Raw genomic sequence first — 23,800 nt, forward strand, 5'->3', positions numbered from 1 at the left:
GAATATTATATTTGTGATTAATGTACATTTCCTAAAATTAGATAACTGATGATTATCTCTACTTGTTTTGTAATTTCATTTTATTATTACAGACTATGGAGCAGGAAGATAAAAAATCTGAAAAGCGGAGAAAAGTTACTTTTATTTTTCCACCAACTGAAAGTTCCACTAATGGTAAAAATGAGTGTGCTCCATTTACAAGAAAGCGTAAATCAGCTACTATTAAAAGTAAATCTAAGTCTATACAATCTTTCGCAAAGAAGATAAATGAAGAAAGTGACGATGATCTTGCAGTTAAGAAACAAATTGTTTCTGTTAATAAACAAATTGTTACTGCAAAGAAAGAAAGTCCTCAAAAGGGTAAAGCAAGTAATAAGATGGTATTGGGTTCCAAGTGTAAGCAGAAGTTTGATTTCTCTTCGTTTAAAAGTGCATATACGAGAATGTCTCCTACAGGAGTAGTTGAGGTAGTTGAACGTTTGTCATACGAACAGTGGTGCGCGCTAGAAGAGATTGGATTTAGTGGGCTGTTTTGGTTAAGAGTTCGTTCCATTCCTTTAAAGCTTGGGTCTTGGTTAATTAAGCAAAGTATAACCCATACCAAAACTGTATCGATCTTCTTGATGGTGAGAAGTTGTACTTGAAGGTTTCTGATGTAAGATCAACATTTGGATTTCCAATAGGCCCTAAAACAGTTGAATTATCCAAAACTCATACTAAATCAGAAGAGTTTCAAGAGTTTTATGGCAAATGGAAACAACAATTTGGTATAAAAGATGGACAAGTTCCACTCAAAACGCTTGAGAATTGGTTGATAAATCATGATCATGGTGGTGATGAATTCAAGGTTAACTTTGTTGTGTTTGCTGTTTCTTTGCTAATGAGAAACACGCAAAAGCCTTTGGTTAATCATCACGTTTTAAAATCGTTGATGAAATCAAAGATTACAATTGGTGTTCCTTTTTGTTAAAAAGTTTGCAAGAAAGCAAGATTGAGTGGGTGGAAAAGGAGACTCACTTCGGCGGGCCACTGTTGTTTTTGGAGGCAAAAAGTCCCAAAAAATATATTTGAAGTTCATAAATTAATTTAACATTGGAAGGTACGTTTTCATTCTCTTGTAATTAAATTTTTTTTTTTTGCAGCTCATCTATGTTGATCGCGTTGTTCATGTGGAATGAAAAGTTGAAAGAGATTATTATACGTTGGTAGGTTGGACTAGTAGTTTGATATCATCGAGAGAGAAGGATGAGATGAAAAGCGGTATGTTTGGAAATGGTAAGTTGGAAGCACCAATGGAGGAGGTGGTTGACAATACAGGTGTCGAATCTGTCTATCAAACAAAGGACTACACGGAGGAGTATATTCTTGATCTTGCTAAATGTATAACTAGTTTAGCTCAGAACATATCATCTGTTAAGGCTAAGTTAGAAAAAGGAGCATCAATAATTAAGGAGAACAGACTGCTCGGAAGCTCGTGATCATGCATTTAGTTTACTCAATTTGTCAAATGAGTGACTCATTGATAGTGAAAGTTCTGTTGGTATTAATGTTGCTTTGATATTCCGATCTTTGTTCTGCTTCTTTGAGACTGATGTTAGTAATCATCTTTTGGTTGTTGAAGCTTTGAATAATGTAAACATAACTTTAAAAAATAGTATTCAGGTTGAAAGCATGTCATTAAAGAGGCCGATTTTTTATACATACAAAAAGGTAAATATGTTGATCATATTTTTTGTTATATTATGTTAACTTGGTGCTTAAGTGTATTGTTCTTTAATTTGATACATTTCAACTACTCCAGAAGCCTTGTGCATTGAGAAAAGAAGGTGAATTAGTTTACAATGTGAATGAACATAACAAGGTTGAAAATGGGAATGAAGACAACAAGAAAGAGGTGTCAGAAGGGGAGTGTGACAACAAGAAAGAGGTGTCAGAAGGGGAGTGTGAAAATGGGAATGAAGACAACAAGAAAGATGATGACAAAAATGAATGAAATGATTCGAAGCATCTTTATGTTGATAGTGACGTAGAAAATGAGGAAGAAGCCAATACGGATAATCTTATAAATACCCTTGTATGTAGCATGTTATCTGAAGATTATAGTGAAGAACCCAAGGCAACCAATCCCAATCCAAGCTTAGATATTAGTACTGAACTTGATTTACTAAGAGGAGACACTGACCCATGTACAGAGCCATCTAAGTTTCAGCACTGTATTGCTGACTACGTCTACTACACCAAGGGAAAAGGCACTGTTCTTGCTAGGTATATTTTATTCTACTCATTATGTTTCTTTTATTTAATCATTCTGTACATTTCGTTTGGGTATTATGTGCATTATTAATAAAGATAATGTACATATGTGTAATTAACTGACTTGTTTTGTGTAACGTCTGAACCAGTGAGAAGCTCTTTGAGTTTAAGAATGTCGTGGGTACCCGGTATCTTTTTGCATCTCTAAAACCACCTCGGTATATAGCAGATGTTGTGGTTGATTGTTGGTCAGCTTACTTGAATTTCAATGAACTTGAAAGAAAATCTTCAGCACCACGTCGATTCTTTGCTTCAACCCTCGTATTTGTATGTAAAATTTTATTTCATTCTATATTACAATAATTTTATGTTATACAAGTGTATATTAATAGAAGAATATTATGTTGTGTGTGTGCAGCAAGCATTTTAAGGGCAAAGGAAAGAATTCAAATTTGAAAGAGAATTGGAAGTATTCAATAGGCATTTTAGAAATGTGTTAAATCATGCTGGGATTATTGATGTGACAAAAGTTGATATGGTTAGCTCAAACAATATATATAGTCAATACAAAGTGTTTTCTACTGCTAATTTACTCTCGTAACAAATTTTATGTCTGTTGTATCTTCTAATCTTTTCTTATATAAAACAGTTTTTTTTCCCAATAATATCCGACAAGCATTTTTACCTGTTCGTATTCAATATGGAGAAAAACAAGTTTGTCATTCTTGATAATCAACAGCATGATGAAACCTCAAAAACTCGTTATGGAAACAAACCTTGGAATATGGTAATTGTTCAGTTGCCTTTCATTGGTTATTTTTTCTTTTACAATGTCATATTTTTTGCACGGTCTCTCTAGACAGTTTGATCTGAATTTTTCCATGCAGCGTAATGCTTTGGCAGAATATTTCAATGACATTGGTGATTTGAAGGAAAGAGTAAGAGCAATGGAGCCTGCTGTATTGAAAATGCCTTGGAGAAACCATCAAAATGTTGTTGACTGTGGTATTTACACAATGAAACACATGGAAACGTCTACAAGGAGGTCAAGATCTTGGACTTGTGGGTTGACAAAAAACAACGTAAGTTTCTAAACAATTTATATCCAATAATTGTAAATGTACTTTTGGTTTAATTAAATTATCTTTCTTAAAGTATTAAAAGCACATTCTTATTTATAAGTTACCTATCCTCAAGATATTTTAACTTTTGTAGATGGATGGACTTCGAATATTGAGAATCAAATATCTTTGCACTTTGGTTTCATCCAAGTGCAACATTGTTTGTGATGACGTTTTAACAAAGGTGAAGCAGTATCAAGAGAAGCCCTTCCCAAAGAAACTGGATTCGTCTGATGAAGAATTCTACGAGGGTGATGAGACTGTTGGGGATGAGAAGATTGAAGATGAGGTAGTTGGAAAGAAAGAGAAGAGTATCGATGATATTGGTGTCCCTGACAACAATGAGACTGTTAGGGTTAAGAAGAGAACAATGGAGGTAGGTTGTACAGAAGGGAATATTATACCAAATGGCTATGATGCTTGAGAGAAGAATAAGAACATGAGAGATGTGAGTAATACAAACGACAACAGTATAAATGAGCATAATCTGGTTGACAGTGGTGACACTACCAAGGGCGAAGTTGATGTGAACATTATTTGCGCACATTTAGTCCCCTAATTGAGCCTATTTTGCATACTATTACAACATTCTATGGCCATTTTATCCGTCAAAACCTTCCTATTTGCTTTTCTATCGCATTTCATATGTTTTGTAGAAAAGGAGATAATAAGGCGGAAATTCCCGTCTTTCGTGCATATTTGGAAGCTTATTGATGATATTAGATGGACTAGTATGAAGAGGAGGCAAGAATGATGACCAAAGATGTAGGAATAAAGTGTATATAGAAGGATCAAAGGGTTAAAAGTAAGAATGACGAGAGGGAAGGCATTACAAGAAGAAATCGCTCAAAAACCAAACCAAGGGTTGCTCCTTTGGCTCTGAAAGTATACTAGATGGAACGGCGTCGAAAAAACAAGTGATCTAGGCTTTTGAATCACTCTAATAGGAGTCCGGATGAGAAAATGACGTCCGTTTTAAAATCCGAGCTCAAGATACAGCTCAACCCGCTCGGGTCAAATTCAACCCGCTCGGGTTGAAGCCCAGGACGCCCATATTTCCCTCGGGACGAGCGTATTCCTGGACAGGAAACTTTTCCTTTCTACGTGAACTACAATCCGTGCGTCTTCTCCCAAATCCGCCCGGATTGCATCTTCAGAATCCGCCCGTCTTCTCCCAAATCCGCCCGGATTGCATCTTAGAATCCGCCCGTCTTCTCCCAAATCCGCCCGGATTGCATCTTTAGAATCCCAAATCCGCCCGGATTGCATCTTCAGAATCCGCCCGTCCCGACTCCAAAACGCACGGATTCCTGTACAGCGCAATTTCGTCTTCTCCAAGCTACAAAGAAAGAAGCCCTTCCTTCGAAAAATACCGGCTCCTCCCTGCTCAATCTAAAAAGTGTAATTACTATTTTAGCCTTAGTTAACCCTAATGCATCCACCTAATTTCCACTATAAATACCCCATTTGTAATAATCAAACCATCAAGTTTTATTAGATTAGAATCAAGTTTTTATTAGAGGATCTCTTATCAAGCTTTCTTAGATTAGATTAGGAGTAGATTAGAATAAATTACTCTTTAATCTTTCCACAAATTACACATTAATCTCTCCATAACTATTGTTCAAGTTTATTATTCAAGTTTGTTACTTTTGGGTAATTGAAAATTATTGGGTTATTATTGGAGGATTGACAACCCTTCATCAATCAATCAAGTTTCTTCTATTATTCTTTGCTTTATTATTATTGGAATCTCCATAGGTATATTTCTCTTAATCCTTGTTTTAATTATTGTTAATCTTTCTTACTTGTTCATCATGTTTGGCTTTGTTAGTATGATTGACAACCTTATTAACATGTTAAACTTGATCATGAGTGAGTAGTCTCTTAGCTAGGATTAATGGGTAGTTAGGGGAAACCAACATGGGATTGATTAATGCTTAATCTAATATGTTCACATGATTAAATTGCTTGCTTGTTGTGATGTCAACTTTATGCACATGTTATGTTTGATGAAATGCTAAGCCTATGAATCCTTGCATTTTTACTATCTCTTATCTACTCAACTTGACTTGTAAGATATAAACCAACTCGAGTCTTGTTAGACCATGCATAAAAGTTGATTAGGAGGAAAGTAAGTCGATTTGTAGGTGTTGTACAATCTAATCGATTCGGCTCCGGGACCCAACTCTTCCTAAGAACCGTAAGATATAACCCAACTCGGTTTCTCCACAACATTAATTGCTTGCAACTTTGTAAACATGTTTGTATGATCAACACCATGAATCCCCCATGACCCCATGATATCCTAGCACTTTTAATCATTTGTTTACATCCTTCCTTTTATTGCTTGTTTTACCTTATTGCTTGCATTAGTATAGACACAACTACAAACCCAACCAAATTGTGACACAAGCATAAATTGAGATAGATAGACTTAGAACCCAAAGCACACCGTCCCATGGATCGACTTCGACTTACCGCTAACTAGTTGTTTGTTGAGTATTATAAATGTGTTTGATTGGATGAGTGACGACCTCGACCGGATCAGAAGTCATCAACAATGAAAATGTTCATGAACATGAAAGAAGTCAACCAGAGTCTCTGAGCAACCTTGCAAATCGTAATTTACTAAGCACAAATACATGTATTATTACTCCTCTTACTGAGTTTCAGAATTGCATTGCTGATTATGTGTCGTATTGTAAAGGAAAACATACCGATTTAGCCAGGTATATATATATATCTCTCTACTAATGTACAATATTTAAATTTAATATGTTCTGTATCCTGTTTTGAGTTAATACTGGTAGTCCTGAACCTGGGAACTTCTTGTGCATGTGGGTGAAATTTCTCTTCGGCGTATTGAAATGGCAACGCTACGACAATTTAAATATTTAACGAGTGATGTGATCGATTGTTGGGCAAAACTTTTGAATGCCAAGGAATCTAGAAGAAACTCTTCCGAGCCTTATCGATTGTTTTTCACCACATTTTGTGTAATCGTAAGTCAAATATTTATATAAACTTATTTCAACAAGTAAATTTTGTAATGTTTTTTCCCTTGATTAACATCAAAAACTTTACTTGTCTTGCATCTGAGATGATGCTTCATGGAGAACTGGACACTTTGTTGAAAATTTTATCGTGATTAAGGATATAATGAAAGAAGAGTTTACCCAATTCTCGGTTAACCCAGATAGAATTGATTTGGTTAGCATTGACAATATACACTCTTTCTGCATGTTATATTTAATTTGCTTGTTGCCTAATTAAATCTTTTAAAATCTCTGATTCTTCTTCCCGATTATATATAAAAGGCATTACCATTTACTAGTCATTGACAACAACAAGTATAAGTTCATCATCATTGATAATGTGCATCGTGACGGAAAACCAGAAGAATTTTTCCACGATAGACCACTGTCTTTTGTAAGATTCTATGCTCTCTTTTGCTTAACAAAGACTACATCATCTTTGTTCTTATTCATTATTGTGAATGTACAATGACTTTACATAGAGTGTACCTTCCCCAAAAATTTTGTGTCTGTCTTAATTTTCTTATTTTTGTGATATTGTACCTCATAATTATTAATGTCCTAATGTTTTCTTCCCCCCCTTCTCCGCCGCCGTAATGTTCTAGCAGAATACTTGAAAGACATCGGTGTTTCAAAGGTAAAAGTTGATCGCATTAAAAAACTGCAGCCTATTCTTGCAAAGATGAAGTGGAGAAACAACACTAACAAGACTGATTGTGGTGTTTACGTTATGAGATATATGGAGACATTTAAGGGTAATCTAAATTGGACCTGTGGGCTTAAAAAAGGCGATGTGAGTTTCAGAAGTAATACAATTATTTTTAATACATAATTCAGTACACATTTGTACATGTTCTAACCCCTTATTTTCTTTATTTTGCTAGGATGCTCCCCTACTGATTCTGCGGAAGAAATACATTTCATATATGATTTCAACAGAAGGCAATGTATGTTTTGATGCTATACTAAAGAAGGCAATGGATTTCCGTTCAAACCCACTGCCATGGGAAGAATATGACGATGAATATGAGGAAGATGCTGAATTGAAGCTGTAAAAACTTTTTTTAGTTTCGTTTGTGACATGTGTGTGAGTAATGTAACATATATTGAGGAAGCTGCGAGTCGTACAACCTGAAGTTTGAAAAAATTTTAATTCAAGAGAGTGTTATATTCCGGAAACAAATTTTAATAAAGTTTATTATGTTCTTGCTGAACAACAATAATGTTTATTGTGCAAAACGCCTTAAAATTATTGTACTCTGGGAAAACAATTCCAATCAAGTTGATGATGTCCCTACAGAACAACAATAATGAATCTTTAATACAAATGTAATATACTTTGACTATAAGAGTAATGTACTTTGGCTATAAGAGTAATGTACATACAAGCCTTTAAGAATGTTCCTTGCAGAACAACAATAATGATCCTTTAATACAAATGTAATATACTTTGGCTATAAGGGTAATGTACTTTGGCTATAAGAGTAATTTACATACAAGCCTTTAAGAATGTTCCTTGCAGAACAACAATAATGAACCTATAATACAAATGTAATATACTTTGGCTATAAGAGTAATGTACTTTGGCTATAAGAGTAATGTACATACAAACCTTTAAGAATGTTCCTTGCAGAACAACAATAATGATCTTTTAATACAAATGTAATATACTTTCCCTATAAGAGTAATGTACTTTGGCAGTAAAATCGAATTGTGCATACAAGCCTTTAAGAATGTTCTCGTAGTGTATATTATGGATGTCTATCCTTGAATCAAAAATTTGCACCTTCCACTTCGTTATCAGATTCATCTTCTTCATCGTCGTCCTCCACCTCATCAGATTCATCTCCTTTATCGTCGTCATCTTCATGGTAGTGTTTGGTGAATATGCAACAAAATGTAAATTAAATATCAGATTTTATAAGGAGAAAATGGCCAAAATGAACAACTAAATTGATAATTGATTTAATGTTAACCAAATATACATTGCTGAAATTCTCATCTGTGCCTTCAGAACAACCATAATGTTCATTGCACAAAGAGCTTATGTGCCTCCATATAAGATTGATGATTTTGGAAGGTAAACACTATGCGCTATGCTTGTATAATTTAATAATTATTTAACATTAATGTAATATGCTTTAACAAGAAACCAAAATATACATACCTGTCAGATGGTTTGTTTCTTTGCAAGTCCTAGAGTTGTGTCCTTGGCGGCCACATGTTTTGCAGTACCTCTTCTCTTTTCCTCTCATCTTTAGGGCTTTTAACATTTGTGATTCAATTCTCTTGCCCTTGGTCTTACCCTTGTTTTTAGATTTTTTAGGAACATGAATCACCAACTTCTGAGGTATTTTGCAGCCCACGTACATTTCTATTTCTTCAATCTTGTCTTTCTTCTTTGCTGGTACACTTCTGTTACTAATCATATCCAATCTAATATCTCTCAGTTTTTCAATCAAAAGCTTTATGTCGTTATCATCACACTCAGCTACGCTGACACAAGAATAAACCTCTTGCCCACTCAAGACTCAAACTTTTCCGGTCGAGAAAACTTTTGAGAGACATCTATCGATTTGCCATCTTTATCAAAGACAGGCTTACTCATTGCACTTTTGTCCATCTTTGCATTATGTACTTTGTTCGGTATTTTTTCGAAAATCTTGGTTGTGTAGAATCCAAAGGCAGTGCCTGCACAACAAGCCCATTCTCTGAAACATCGAACAGGAACAAGTAATCTCCATGTTATCTGGTGAATATGCTACGTTTCATGACTTATTTAGCATCTGCAAGTCTGTTAGAATATATATTTTTGTCTCATCAATATTCTCTACATCTTTAAAACGGCAATCAGACAAAGCTGCAACCAATTCTGTTTGGAAATCTTTGAAAATGTTGTGCGAGTACATTTCAGAAGCATGGACTTCAAGGTTTGACTTTGTTTTCCGTGGGATTTCAGAGTGTTTGTTGTCACTGTTCAATTTGGACTGCTGGTGTCTTTGTGCTTCCAAGGCACTCTCATAGCACACCCAAAACTCAACAAGGGTCAAATGAGGTGTGAGGAACCTGTCAAAGAAACTGTTTTCACTCTCAGACCTAGAAGTAACCCTCATCAAGCCAGACATGGAAACATCTTTAAAATAGGCGGGGATCCACTTGTTCCCCGAGATCGTACAAATCGAAAACCACTCGTGTTCTACAAGTTGATAATCGGTCATTATCTTCCCCCATTGTTCTTCGAATTCATCAGGCTCAAGTTGGTTGTTCCAAACACACCTATTGAGCCTGGTCCAAAAAATCCTCATCTTGAAACAGTTGATAACCGACTTTCTCTCTTAGTTTCTTCATTATGTGTCACATGCACGATCTCGTGTGTTGACTCCTTAAACACTACGGGACTACCGACTTCATTGATTTGTCCCGATCAGTAATTATAATTCTCGGCTGGCACCCGCCCATTGCTTCCAAAAATGTCTTGAACAACCATGTATAACACTCAATACTTTCATCACCTATCAACTTGACTCCAAACGTTATGCACCTTTTGTGGTGATCAACTCCTGTGAAAGGCACAAACACCATATCGTACTTGTTTGTTCCATATGTAGCATCTGCGGATAAAACCTCACCGAACAGCATGTAGTTCTTTATGCAGATTGGATCTGCCCAAAACACTCCAGCCAGGCACTTGTTTTCATCTACTATAAAATCAAAGTAAAATGAACTGCATGTGTCTTTTCTCCCAATAAGATTTTCAACAAACATTTGTGCATCAAAATTACCAATGTAGGTTTTTATGTCCCTGACAAAGTTTTTGAAACCAACCTCAGTAGCCCCAATGTTGTCGTAACCTCCACACATCTCCTTCCAACCTCTGTAGGCTTTCACACCACCTAGTTTTAGCACCTTTACCTTTGTGACAAATTGCTTCTGTACCTCTGTCATTTTTCGGTTTCCTTTCAAGAATATTGTAGATTCAGGCGAAGCAAGTGGATGGTTATGCGCTTCATCCAATCTGGTAACAATATAAGTTCCATTTGCTTGGTATTTAAACTGCACTAATGCACGACAGTCAATTCTTGTAATTGGCCTCACACGGCTTATGTCTGTCACATCAGATTCTGCATCATTCTCAGCAGTATGAGTATCAGTATCAGTCCTCTTCCTTTTCCTACTTTCCTTTACACCTTGCCTATTGCAGACAACATTCCTTAATGCAAAACTGTTTGGTAACTCATTGCCTTTAATCCTTTTTGTTGTTGCAAGTCTTGGCGTAAACCCACAGATTGTACAATATTCTTTGTAGAATAACTCTCTTTGATTCTAGCGTTTGAATACTTGTCCTACTCTAGGTTTCTTTTCCTCTTGACAGAATGGAATGTACTGGAGTGCATTTAATGTTTCAATTCTTGTCCTTGGTGTTTTAAAGCTGTTATTTATAGAAGAAGACGTAGTTGCATCACTTGTACTCATTGTCTGCTTCAACAGTAGTTAAGTAAGTAAGTATATTAAATATTATTGCATCAATAATGCAGTAATCCCATTCTAATATGCTCTACAAAGATTGGCAATTTATTTCGTACAAATAAAGGTTCATATATAATGTATTTCTGCGAATGTCCATTATCATGCCTTTAAAGGAACATTTATTTTACTGCTAATGTTCATAGGAAATATTGTTGTCCATTTTGATAAAGCATATATATAATGTATTGAATGCTAATGACATTAAACAAAGAAATAGTCATAATATTATTTCATTAATATTAGAAAAATATTTACAAAAGCCATTTCAGGCTTTCAAAATGGTAAAGCCTACTAAGGCTTATACTGAAAAAAAAAAAAACACAAGATAATACCTAATAACAATAAACATAAGATAACACAACATATTTCTAAACTAATCTAACGGTCGGAGTCATAATAACCCTCATCCCCAGACTGTTCCTCAATTTCATATTCCTCTTCTCTTTGCTTTAAAAATTGTCGTTCTTGTCTTTTGTGATGTCTAATTATTTCTGCACGACTAGACATAGTCGTGCAGATGCAGAATCTTTCAAGGAGCCAATAATTCTTTATGATAGTTATTACACCATTTTCATTTCCATGAACCGCGCCTCGGTAATAATCCCTCTCCTTTACCTCTGGCTCCGTCCCTATAAGGAACCACTTTGACCAGCCCTTGCACACCATGGCCATGTTTCTCTTTTCTTCCCTCCCAAGTTGATTTAAAAAAATCCAGAGGAATGCCTCATTAGTAAGGAAAGGATGTAAAGGACGACTGTGAGATGGTACATCCATCACCACAGGAATGTCATCTCCATCAAACCAGTTTGAAAAAACTGACTTACTTTCCATTCCCTATAATGGTCCATGAAATTTTGTTTGTAAGCATCATTCTTGTAGGGAACTATCGTGCATTTTGAGTAGTCCATTGTTTTTTTTTAAGAAAATTAAGTACTTTTCTGAAGAGATTAAAAGGTTTGGTTATTGGAAAAGGTTTTAGAAATGAAGGTAGGATGGAAAAGTGGTTGTGTACTCTTGGGTTTATATAGTGGATTAATTGAGTATAAGAGATTAAATTCTGTGAACAGTTGTGTCTTTTCAACTGCCACAAACATAATCATGGTAATTAATAAATTGGGTGAAGTTATCTATGTTACTTAAATCTCTTGCATAAAACAGTATATGCACACTATAAAAATACGTAATGGACATTTGAATTAAACTGAAAGCACATTTATTTTCCAAATAATGTTCCATGTTCTTTTTTAAATAATTTAATGTACCTTTAAATATAATATAATGTACATTTTCCAAACAGTGCTTAATGATATTTTAGTTGCACCTAATTATCAGAAAATGCAAATTATGAATATAGATAGTGGACAATTTATTTGATGGAACATGTTTTTTTATAATTAATATAATGTACATTTAGAATTAATATTCAAATTAATGTGAATAGTTGTGTCTTTTCACCACTTAAGCAAGTTACAAACCGTCATTTGACATATTGAACAGTTGCAAGACCACTTGCAAAAGGTAATAATTACTTGCACATCCTTATTATATATAATGCACATTTCACTAAGACTGATTGGACATTTCCTTATGAAACGTGTACAACACAACACAACACATTATTTTTACATGCAAAATTACTTTTCAGTTACTTCAAATTGCACACTTTTCCTTTCTCATTATTTTTAGTACATTTTTTCTCACCACAAAGTACATTTGCATTTATCATCCTCCTAAAATCAAACAAACAAACTATAAACCCTAATTTAACACTAAATTTAATCAAATCCGAAATTAAGTTGAATTTGATTAAATTCAACTTTAACATCATCATAAAATCAATTCAACAACGATTCAGAAATGAATTAAATAACATTGAATGAACATACCTCAATATTGACTGTAGAAAACAATAATTCCAGATGAATGACGAAATCAATTCCGATTTTCCTTACAAATTTTTGATCTTGAAATAACTGAATAGCTGATGAATGCAAAAGTTTGAACAAATTGACTCTGATTTGCGCTTCGAACACGGCAATTGATGATGAATAAACGATTTTAGATCACTAAATTTGATATCGAAAGACAAAAATTTACAAATTAAGGAAGGATTAATGATGAAATTGATTGATTTTGTTTCGTGTGGTTTGATTTTGTTACGTAGGCTTGATATTGCTGACATGTACAGTCTTATTTTTTGTTTTCCGTGAAATTCTATGAGAAGCGCGCGTCTAATCTCAGCCGTCTGTCTTATTTGATGGACGGTTGAGAGCTGTTCTCACGGTTCTCACGATAAGCCGGTTCTCAGGAACTCTACCCTAATAATAATAATAATAATAATAATAATAATAATAATAATAATAATAATAATAATAATAATAATAATAATAATAATAATAATAATAATAATAATAATAATAATAATAATAATAATAATTATTATTATTATTATTATTATTATAATTATAATAATAATAATAATAATAATAATAATAATAATAATAATAATAATAATAATAATAAGTAAAGAAGTATACTTAGTTTAGTGTTTGGTTATGCTTACGTTTCTTGATACAATTTATTCGATGAAGGCTATGAGTGAGAGGAACAAGGCGAACATTTCAAAGAAAAAGACCGTCTTTTACGGCTCCCGAGGTGGTTATAGATTGATTAGGAATAAATTTGTAAGTACATAATTCTTATAGTATTATACTATTAGGTGATGAATGTTATATATGTTCATAGTAATCATACATATTTTGAGAGGATATTAATGTGATGAATGAATTGTAGGCAAAGCTTGGAAAATTCAGTCATCACGACGTTTGGGTGGAAGGTCACACTCCTAAGAATGGAAAGACGGAAACTGAATATGATAAGGACATCAAAGAGAAAATTATAAGTTTGAATAAATATGTCACTTCTACCACTGGTAGTCGGAGTTATATAATTGTGTGTTGTTTAATGGTTTTATTTGTATTTAGAGGATTTGTGAGAAGGAGGTACATGAAGGAAAATGGAGGCCTGAAGAACGTGATGACATTCTTGTTAGGGCAATCGGCAAAGCAGAGCATCCAGGTCATGTGAGAGGAGTATCGACGCATGTTGGTATCACTAAGTATTTTGGGAAAACTACTCGAAGTGGTGATAATTCCAAGAAGGTAATCTATAAATACTGTATTTGAACCAACATAATTTATAACTATATATGCTGACATTAATTTCTACTATACAGCTACATAAAATAGCCAGGTTGATGATGAGAATGTTGGAAACTGGGGAAAAGCCATCAGAAAAAGAGTTGGATATGGTTCAAGAAGTCATAAAGGAAGCAGAGGAGGAGGAGGAGGAGGAGGAGGAGGAGGAGGAGGAGGAAAAAGAGGTAATAATATTTATGTCTTGTATATATACAATGTGTTATATGATTTGGAAAATCAGTACGTGTTATATGGACAAGTGTTAATGTACAGAAGGAAGCCGGGGAGGACATGGCAAGGGAGAAGGAAATGCCAAAGGAAACTCGGGTGGGTATCGAGGATCGATATCAGGCAGTTGAAGAGGAAGAGGAAGCTAGGAAGGCCGTGACACAGGAAGAGATTGATGTAGTTGATGATCGGACGTTCTTCTCTACACCGAAAAAGGTAATAGCTGCTAGTTTATAATTATTCATCTCAGTACACGTTTTTTACTTATGAAATTTATTAAAGGTAGTGAATGTATGTGTACTAATTGATAAAAGCTGTCGTGAAGGGCGATTTCAAGGTGGCTTGTCGCATGTTCTATTTACAGGGGAAACAAAAAGTTGTTGTTGCCAGGGGATACGTGTTCGCTTACGACCGGCTTCAACAAGTTAAGGTTCATGGTATACCCCTTCGTCACAATTGCAGTAAAGTGGAAGTGTCCCAATTATATAAAGACGAGTATGGGGAAGTAAAAGTACCATTTCCTAATGAGGAGATCACTTATTAGAAAGAAGCCCTGAGCTCTTATGTGCAATGGCCTAACAACCTGATCAATGTTGTCATCCCCGAGGTACCTATACGCAGATGTTAATTATTACTTATTCTTTAAATGTATTAAGGTACGAATATTAATACATCATAAGTACATTTGCAGAAGTTAAGCAAAGCCATGGCAACAGCTAAAGCAATTACTACTACGTCAACGGATGTTTTTGCAGTCAAGCTTGCTTATGATTCTTATTATGAATCGTGTGAATATAAGAAAAAAAATGAAAACTGCTTCGCTGATGACTTTGCACAACCTGGCTGTAAAGAAATCACCTAGAGGGGATGTAGTCATGATTAACATTGAAGAGGAAATTATGGGCGCGGTGATATAGTAAATCTTGGACCGAAGCAACTGATGGAATTTGTCAACCTTGACAATTTAGGTGCTGTTCACATTTTGATTTGGATGAAGTAAGTTTTATTAATAAAACTATTTAGTCATTTCCATTTACGAATAATGATGTTTGTTAAAATTATCAATTACAATAACATTTTTTATTCCATGTGGCGTAATAGGTACCTGAATAATCAGATCGCTGAGTGGAAGTTCCCATTTCACGCCTACTGATTCTTGAGGCCTAAGGCGTTCTCTGTGCACAGAATTTCATACGAAGAACAAATCAATAGTATCGCTCGTCGGTTGATGTCGTCCAAAAAACTATGGCTTGCCCCCTACAATGAGAATATGTATGTATAGTACGTGATTATTGTAATGAATCACGGTTCTATAAATTTATTATTAACATGCTTAAATGCGTGTAAATGAACTAACAGTTCAATGTCCCAAATTGAATAGGAAGCATTGGGTACTACTGGCAATCCAAGTGGAAACAAAAAAAGATTATCTTGGATTGACTCTCGCGAAGGCAAACCCTCTGACAATTGTGTAAGGATGATAACTGAGTAAGTTTACAACCTTCAATAATGTCATTTGTTATTGTATGACTTGAAACATATATATGCAAATAATAATGGCATGTGTGTATATTTATGATTTAGTGTTTTTGAAGCAAAAAAAAAGATTATGTCCACTTGGGAAATATGAAAGCGACGCTGTTCCCAATTTTATCACGCCATTAGTAAGTGTATTCTTAATAATTACTCGTATCATTTAATTAATGTTTATGCGAGAGGTTGATTATCTAATTCAGCTGATTTGTGTGTGATTTATATAATAGTCTCCTAAAGCACCAGACGACAAACAATGCGCCTTTTACGTTTGTCAGTCCATGCGGGAGGTTATCAACAGAAAACTATCTACCATTCCGATACGGGTTAGTGTGATTTAAAAACTATTTCAGACGTAAATTGAGTTCAATTCTGTATATTTCCATGTATTATATCTATTTTGATTATAAGTATATTTTGAATTTTAGTTTCCACAAATACTTAACAAAGCCCCGAAATATTCGCTAGAGGACATCAATCAGATGAGAAATATGTGGGCCAGTTATGTTATTTCATTAGTGAGGTCTCAATAGTTTTCTCATGCTTTATGTACGAGTGTTTATATATAGATCCATTATTGTGTATTGGTTTCTTTTGTTTTCTCAATAGCAGTTGTGTTTTGGCTGTTGATCATCCTGTTTGTACTGTTTTTAAACTGGGTTTAATTGATTGCGGGGTGTAATATTTTGATACAGGATTGAATTTTTGCACCGCACAACTGGCTTGCTTTGGAATGCTATTTTTCAAAAAGAATTTGAAAAAATAGCATTTCAAAGAATTTCTTTGAACAAAGTTAAAATCATTTTTAAAAAAAAAAAAAATTTAAAAACGATAACGGTTAAAAACAACCCGTTGCAAACAATTATTTGACAACGGTTTTATTTAGATACATCACCGTTGACATATTTTCCCTCCCATTCAAACCGCCAAAAATATAAGATAACGAACGATAACCGTTGTCGAGTTCAAAACTTTTACAACGGTTTATTTAAGCAGAACCGTTGACAAAATTTCATCAATATAAATAGATAACGGTTACATACCGTTGTCAACAAATGAATATAACAACGGTTTTGCACGCAATAAAGCGTTATCATATATAATATTTAACAACGGTTTTAGAACGATAAGACGTTGTCAATAGTAAACTACGATAACGGATTTGAAACCGTTCTTAAGATTTAACAACGGTTTCTTAAAAGATTTTATAACGGTTCTTGATGTTATATAACGGTCGCGTGTTATTTGTACAACCGTGGTATATATTTAACAACCGTCGTTGCAATAACAGTCCCGTGTTTCTATTTAAAAACGGTAATTTGCATTATTTGACCGTTATTGGATGTCTTATTTGGCGTAGTGTTTTAGCTATTTTTAGCTTATATAATCTCGGTTTACTCCATTTTAACCATTAAAATCATAAATCATGCAAATTAATCACATTAACTTCTATTTTACATACAAGGAGTAAAATATGCATGTGAGATCATATTAAAATTTCGTGGCCAGATTCGAAGTCTAACTATTTTTAGTTAATAAACAACCATTTTCCTCATTAAAATGTTATTATTATCCAATAATGATAAAAGTGAGCAATAAAAATTCCATAAATCATCTAAAATGACCTAAAATATTTTAGGACCAGAATGTATACATGCAAGAAAAATTTCGTGTATATCCTATATTGACACAAATTTCCCGTTTTCATTTTAGTCATCTAATAACTCGTAAAAAACTTATAAAACGATTTGCATGCAAAAACAAAGCTATGATACAACTTGTTAGGTTCTTTAACCTTTAATTAGACTCTTCTAATTAATCTCTAAATTACTTGTTAATTTAGACTTACAAGATCTAGTGCATGCAATATGTAAATAAATGAAATAAGGAGAAAATGGATTTATCCTTACAAAATAGTGGACCGGTTTATTGGGCACAAGGTAGGACTCCTTCCTAGCCTTGTTATTGAGCTAAAAGTATTAGGATGATCCTCCAAGATCTTCAAGTTTCAAGTATAGAAACACTCCTCTTAATAGCACCCAAGACAACCCCATAACACTAATATAATTATTAACTAGATAATATATATTAGTAACCTTAAAATTAGATCTAATATTAATTTATATTACTATACTAGTAAGTGATTATGAATATTAGATTAAGAAACAAATTATGGACATAAAACTATTTTATGAAGAGAGAGGTTGAGATTTTTGAACATAAGCATAATCAAAAATAAGAGAACTTATTCTCTTATTAAAGGGGAGAGGGGGTGGTCGGTTGTCATAGGATGGGAAAGGGAATGCTATTGTTTTTTGGTTTACCAAAACAATATACTAGGTTTTAGGTAATTATGTGTAATGATTATGTTTAACAATTAAAATAATCAACTACACACAAACCTAAATCCCTACCCATAAAACCGGCTCCCTTACATAAAATAGACTTCTATTTTATCTTTGTAATTTGTCAAATATAATATTGTAGGTCATGTGACATTTAACATGTCATTAGACATTTTAATGCATATTTAACAAATTAAATATCATTTTAAATCAAATAAATTACTTTTAACAAATTAACAAGTAATTAACAATTACATGTATATAAAATGGGTCTCATTAAGTCTAGTTAATATAATCTACAATATTTTGTAATTATGATTAACTAATTGTTCTTATCTCAATTGTTTCATAAACATTAATCAATTTTAGTAATATAACATTTTAATTACTAAATTGAATCTTATTTAATCATATTACAATAAGAGATAAAATTCTCACTCACAAATGAAATTTGTTCAATTTAAGGAATTAATTAATCTGTATCGATATACAATCAATTAACTTATCAGTTAAGGGAATTGTCCTATAGGTGTGACCTTAAGGGATCAACTGATCATCACCGTCAAACGACAGTGACGTCAAACTCTAGTCAGCCAATCGTTACCGATTAATGTTGATCAGTTGACAATATATTGAATCATCCCTTATGTATTCCTATTATGAGATTTAATAATGTGATCGCACTATTTTTGAAGACACTTACTCCAACAGGGAGAACCGTGAAAGGAGAAGGAGAAGCAAGGTGACATACGAGCATGGCGGTGGCACGGGGTCCTAAAACTAATGAAGATGAAGTTGGCACCTCCTCCACATTGAGGACAATGTGGAAAACAAGTGTGGGGGAGGATTTATCATTGTAATATATGTATATAGTTCCTTTTGATGCACAAAAAAAAAATGAAAATCTCGACTAGGTGAAAACCCACAAGGGTGGGCACCTAGGCAAAAATGGGAAGGTGGTCGAGGACGTAATGAAAACCTAAAAGGACATTCCGGGCAAAATGAAAAATATAGAAGCAAAACACCATGAGAGTAAAGGAAAGCAAAGGTGAAAACCTGAAAGGGCACCTTAAGCAAAATGAGGGATTTTCACCAAAAAAATCAAAAAAAAATTGAAAAAGAAAGAAAAAATATGAAAAATTGAAACAAATACCTAAAAGATGGAGGGATAAGAAGGGAGCGATAAGGAGGGTCTTGGAAGGAGGTTAGATTAGGTTTTAATTTCTTTTTGAGTCACAAAACTTTCCTCCAAATTGGTGGAATTGTGTCGGTTGCTTGGTTGTGATTCTTTGCGGTGTTTGGCCAACCAAGCAACATAATCTTACTTTGAATGGAGTGAGAAGGGGGTGCTGTAAGGAGGTGAATTGATGATGTGTGAGGAGGTTATATAGGCCACTTTGCTATCACCTTGGAATAAGGTGAGAGTGGCCATTTCTTACTCGGTGATACAAGAAAGGTGGTTGTGATTTTGATGAGTCAGAGTTGGAGGTATGTAGTGTCTTGTAATGAGGGTGACATAAGTAGGGGGTGTGAGAGGAGAGTGAGTGTCAAAAATTGAGTCTAGATTTTCTCATGTAATCGGTGGATTTGTGAGAGGGAGATATAAGAAGGAAGAGGTAAGGGAAGAGTGATCATTTACACCCATGGACTCATGCAAATTGCTTGTTTCGGGTTTTGCTTGGGACGAGCAAAGGTTTAAGTGTGGGGGTATTTTATAGAGTCAAATATTTCGTGTCAATTGTGTCAAATTAGGTTGTTTATTCGAGTTGTGAGGCCAATTTTTTGCACTAATATTTGACATCACAGACCAATTTCATTTGCTTGTAGTTTGGTCACATTGAGCTTTCTCTTGGTTTACACATCTCACAAGGCAAATTCAAGCTTTTATATCAATGAGTCGAGATGGAGATTTCATTTTGCACTAACCGAGACATGAAATTCAACTAACCAAGCATGTTCAAGTGAAGACGGGGAAGCAAAGTATCAAGGTTAATATCAAATTCTGAAGAAGGACTCCCGTGTCGGGCGCAGCCTGCGCCTTTCCCCAGAGCCTGCGCATTTTTAATGAAACACGGGCCTAATTTTCCGCAATTGGGTTTTTTGTGAGACGGTTTAACCTAGATTCTTGTGCAAAAATATAAATACCCCAAGCTTTGAAGAACATTATATCTTGTGCTTTGTTTTTAATTTTGTAATAATTAGACCTTAATCATTCCATTTTCATTGTAATCTTTCCACAAAAATTGGGTTATAAGATGACTATGGTTGGCTAAGTTCTTCTTACTTGGTGTAATTTTCTTCAAAGTTTCCAACTTTGGTATTGTAAGACCTTCTAATCTCTCTTAATTTATCTTATACTCTTTCCTTATGCTCAATTTCATACATTGAATGAGTTTATGTTTGGGTTGGCCATCCATGCTTATTGTTGTTCAACTATTGCAAATCCTAGAGAAGTGGTTTAATCTATCTAGGATTGTTTGAAGCAAATTTGTTGTATGTTGATTTGGTTTAAAGGATTCATATAACAAATAGAAAAGTTTATGTCTTTTTCTCATTTGTATGGTTTAATCTTGTGAGGAATTGATTCTACCTTCATCTTTTGGTTAAATCTTAATGCTCATGCTTAGTCTCTTTTCATGGTTTAATGAATTGTTGTCTAAGTGATAAGGTTATTTTTAGTCGTTGGCCTATCAAAATAAATCCTAAATTACTACTAACTGGTAGCTAGTGGCAAGAAAGGGTCGAATCCACAGGGAAGCGAGTTAATTGTTCTATTTGCTAATATTTAAGTTCGTCTTAAAGGTAACCAATTTCTTGAAGAATTTGTTTGTTTGGTTTGCTAAAACTAATTGCACTAAAGTAGATACGACAAATTCAATAATATTAAAGAGTCTAGGGATCAAGTTCACTAGGTAGTCATCCGGGGGTCAGATTTAATTCATTAACAGAGTTAATTACGTTGTTTAAGGTTATATGATCGGTCGATTCTATATTCCCTTTAGATCTAATTTAACATGCAGTCGCTATCATTAAATTATCTCTATTAAGTTATCGCAGCCCGTATTGATTCTAACCCAGTCAGTGAAAGTCTCAATTCGCTATACTAGTCAATTAACCCTGGCCAGTAATTAACTAATTAGAAGAATAAACTGAAGAACAACGAATAAGAAATTTAACTATCAATTCATTAATTAATCTCCCTTCTAACAACCTAGGTCCCCATTCACCATAGATTAGAGGTTTAGCTACGCATACTATAGGGAATAACAATAATAAGATGAATGAAAGGCATAGTTAAAGACATAATATGATGAACGATGAAATAATTATATAAGCGGGAACTTGAATTAATAACTAATGAGAGATTAAAGAGTACCATAATAGAGGAATGCTTATATCCGAAAACAATAATAATAAAACTAACCTAAGAGTTTTTAGAGAGTTTTCTAGGGTAAAATATACGTAGCTAGGTAAAATAAAGCGTAAATAGATGTAAATAGGAATTGGATATGAATTAGGTATTTATAGTAAAACATAACCGACTTAAGGAAATTGCGGGAAAACCCTGAAAATAGTATGTACTCGATCGAGCATGGGTGCACTGGATCGAGTACATTCCCAGTTGATCGAGTTCACTTGGGCTTGATCGAGTATCTTTCCTGTTTCAGCTCTTTTCTTCGTGTTGTCTTCTTCACTTCTCTTTCTTTATTCTTCTAGATTCTCATGCCATGCTCCGTGAATTCCTTCATGCCCACTCCGTGGTGCTCATTCCATTCCCTTGCTCCACAAATGCATCATTCCTGTATTAAATACCAAATAGCGAAAGTATCGACATTCTAGCATAAAAGGCATGTAATTACTATCAACTAGCACAAAAACCGTATCAAAAGTAACTAAGGGGAACCATATAAATTTATATAAATATGACTCATCACTAAGTTTGAAGGGTTCATGTAGATGGTTTATTTTACATGTATCAACATCTTGAGATGGTAGTATTGGGTAGATAATTTTAAGAGAGTAAAAAGGGTCAAGCTTTGCTAATTATTGGTTACTAAGAAGAAGTTACACCAAGTTCTCTTTAATATTGAATTTTCTTTCATACCAATTGTTTGTCATAGTGCCTTAATAGAAAAGACTGCAACTTTGTTTTACATTCATGTTATCAATCAACTCAACTCTCTTTTGTCTATGTTCATCTATTGTTTGACATTGTTGATAACCATTGTGTGTTTATAATGTTGATTAGTGAGTTTTAATTACTAGTTAGAGTCTTAATTATTATTTAAGAGTTTAAAAGTCGAGTCTTAGTTCAACATCCTTCTCCTGGGTTCGACCCATACTTGTACTATATTACTTTATCAATTAGAGTAGTCTAGAGTTTAGTTTGGCTTATAAATTGTTAATTTGGTAGTTTAATTCTAGTATTTACGACCCTACTCTTTTTGTTATCAAATTTTGTGGCTTAGTCTTGGACCTCTTAGGGGTGTTATTTCTGGAGCCCTTACCGCTCCCTCTACCGATGCTAAACTTAGTTCCATCATTATTAACGAAAAGTGGTCCCCGCCCGGATGTTCTCACCACCTCCCTTGCTCCTAAGAGCAAGTTCTCTTTAGGCGAAACCTACCACTCTCTCTGTGACCCTATCCCGCTCTCAGGCCCCCCACCTCTGACTTGTCATGGTTGTGGGATGTCCCTTCTCAGCCTAAAATTAGAGTGTTTATATGGTTAGTTTGGTGGGAAAAACAATCCCCCACAAGGTGTCCCTCTTTCATAAAAACATTTTACCCTCTCCTTCTTGCTCTCTCTGCCTTAGTCCTTCCCTCACTGAATAGCGTATGGTCTATCCCTAGCGTGAGCCATGACTTCTTCACTTCTGACCTTAATCAATGGATTTTCTATTATTGTACAACCACTAACACTACCTGGAACACTCTCTTTTCCTTCCAAATTTAGCGTCTCTGGCAGAGACGCTGCGACCTTACATTCTCGTCTGCTGCCCCCCTTCACCCACGTCAATTCTTTGACTCAGTTTCTTACCAAGCTTCAGCTTGGGTGTGTGCTACTGACCGTAGCCCCTCTTGCACCCTTTCCTCATCACCCTCCCCCCCCCCCCTCATGTTGTCTTATGCTACACCAGTAGTTGCTTCCCCCCCTCCCGCCTGGTTGGTTAAAGACCAACGTCAACGCGGCTATTGTAACACCCCCACATGTAATACTACGTTTTTCTAAGTCTGTTACTTGCCCGAAAATGGCTTACTCGGCCGAAAATGGCTACTGTCCAGGAATACTCGCCCGAGGGATACTCGACCCAGTGTACTCTATACTCGACCGAGTATCCGGTCTGACGGTGTTTATTTCCGCGGTTTGATTTAGAGAGGATTAGAGTTATATAAACGGGATTTTCAATTTCTTAATCACTTTTACCAAGACCTAAAATTTCAACGTAACTCTAATCATCTCAAATCTCTCTCAAGTTCGTGGATTTCACGTGAGTCTTGTTCATCCTTATTATGCGTTGATTGTGTCGGTAAGCCTCTAGTTCTATGAGTTTTGTC

General features: G+C 34.6%; 1 protein-coding gene across 1 annotated transcript; it reads right to left on the reverse strand.

Annotated features, from left to right (window-relative positions):
* Positions 1-7,689: 7,689 nt before the first annotated feature.
* Positions 7,690-9,630, reverse strand: LOC141649136 (uncharacterized). The gene is made up of 4 exons (XM_074457832.1): positions 9,247-9,630; positions 8,950-9,161; positions 8,718-8,908; positions 7,690-7,706 (listed from the first exon to the last, which is right to left on the reverse strand). The coding sequence occupies exons 1-4, from the start codon at positions 9,628-9,630 to the stop codon at positions 7,690-7,692; spliced, it is 804 nt and encodes a 267-aa protein (XP_074313933.1).
* Positions 9,631-23,800: the final 14,170 nt, after the last annotated feature.

Source organism: Silene latifolia, chromosome 3 (assembly GCF_048544455.1).
Source record: "Silene latifolia isolate original U9 population chromosome 3, ASM4854445v1, whole genome shotgun sequence".
Classification (NCBI taxonomy): Eukaryota; Viridiplantae; Streptophyta; class Magnoliopsida; order Caryophyllales; family Caryophyllaceae; genus Silene; species Silene latifolia.

What these genes read in the sequence shown, in the direction of transcription:
- LOC141649136 (XM_074457832.1), bottom strand. Translation starts at nt 9,630, where the DNA reads ATGACCGATTATCAACTTGTAGAACACGAGTGGTTTTCGATTTGTACG. An exon ending in CTGATTGCCGTTTTAAAGAT is followed by an intron (nt 9,162 to 9,246) that starts GTAGAGAATATT and finishes CATATTCACCAG; the next exon opens with ATAACATGGAGATTACTTGT. An exon ending in AAGTTTTCTCGACCGGAAAA is followed by an intron (nt 8,909 to 8,949) that starts GTTTGAGTCTTG and finishes TTCTTGTGTCAG; the next exon opens with CGTAGCTGAGTGTGATGATA.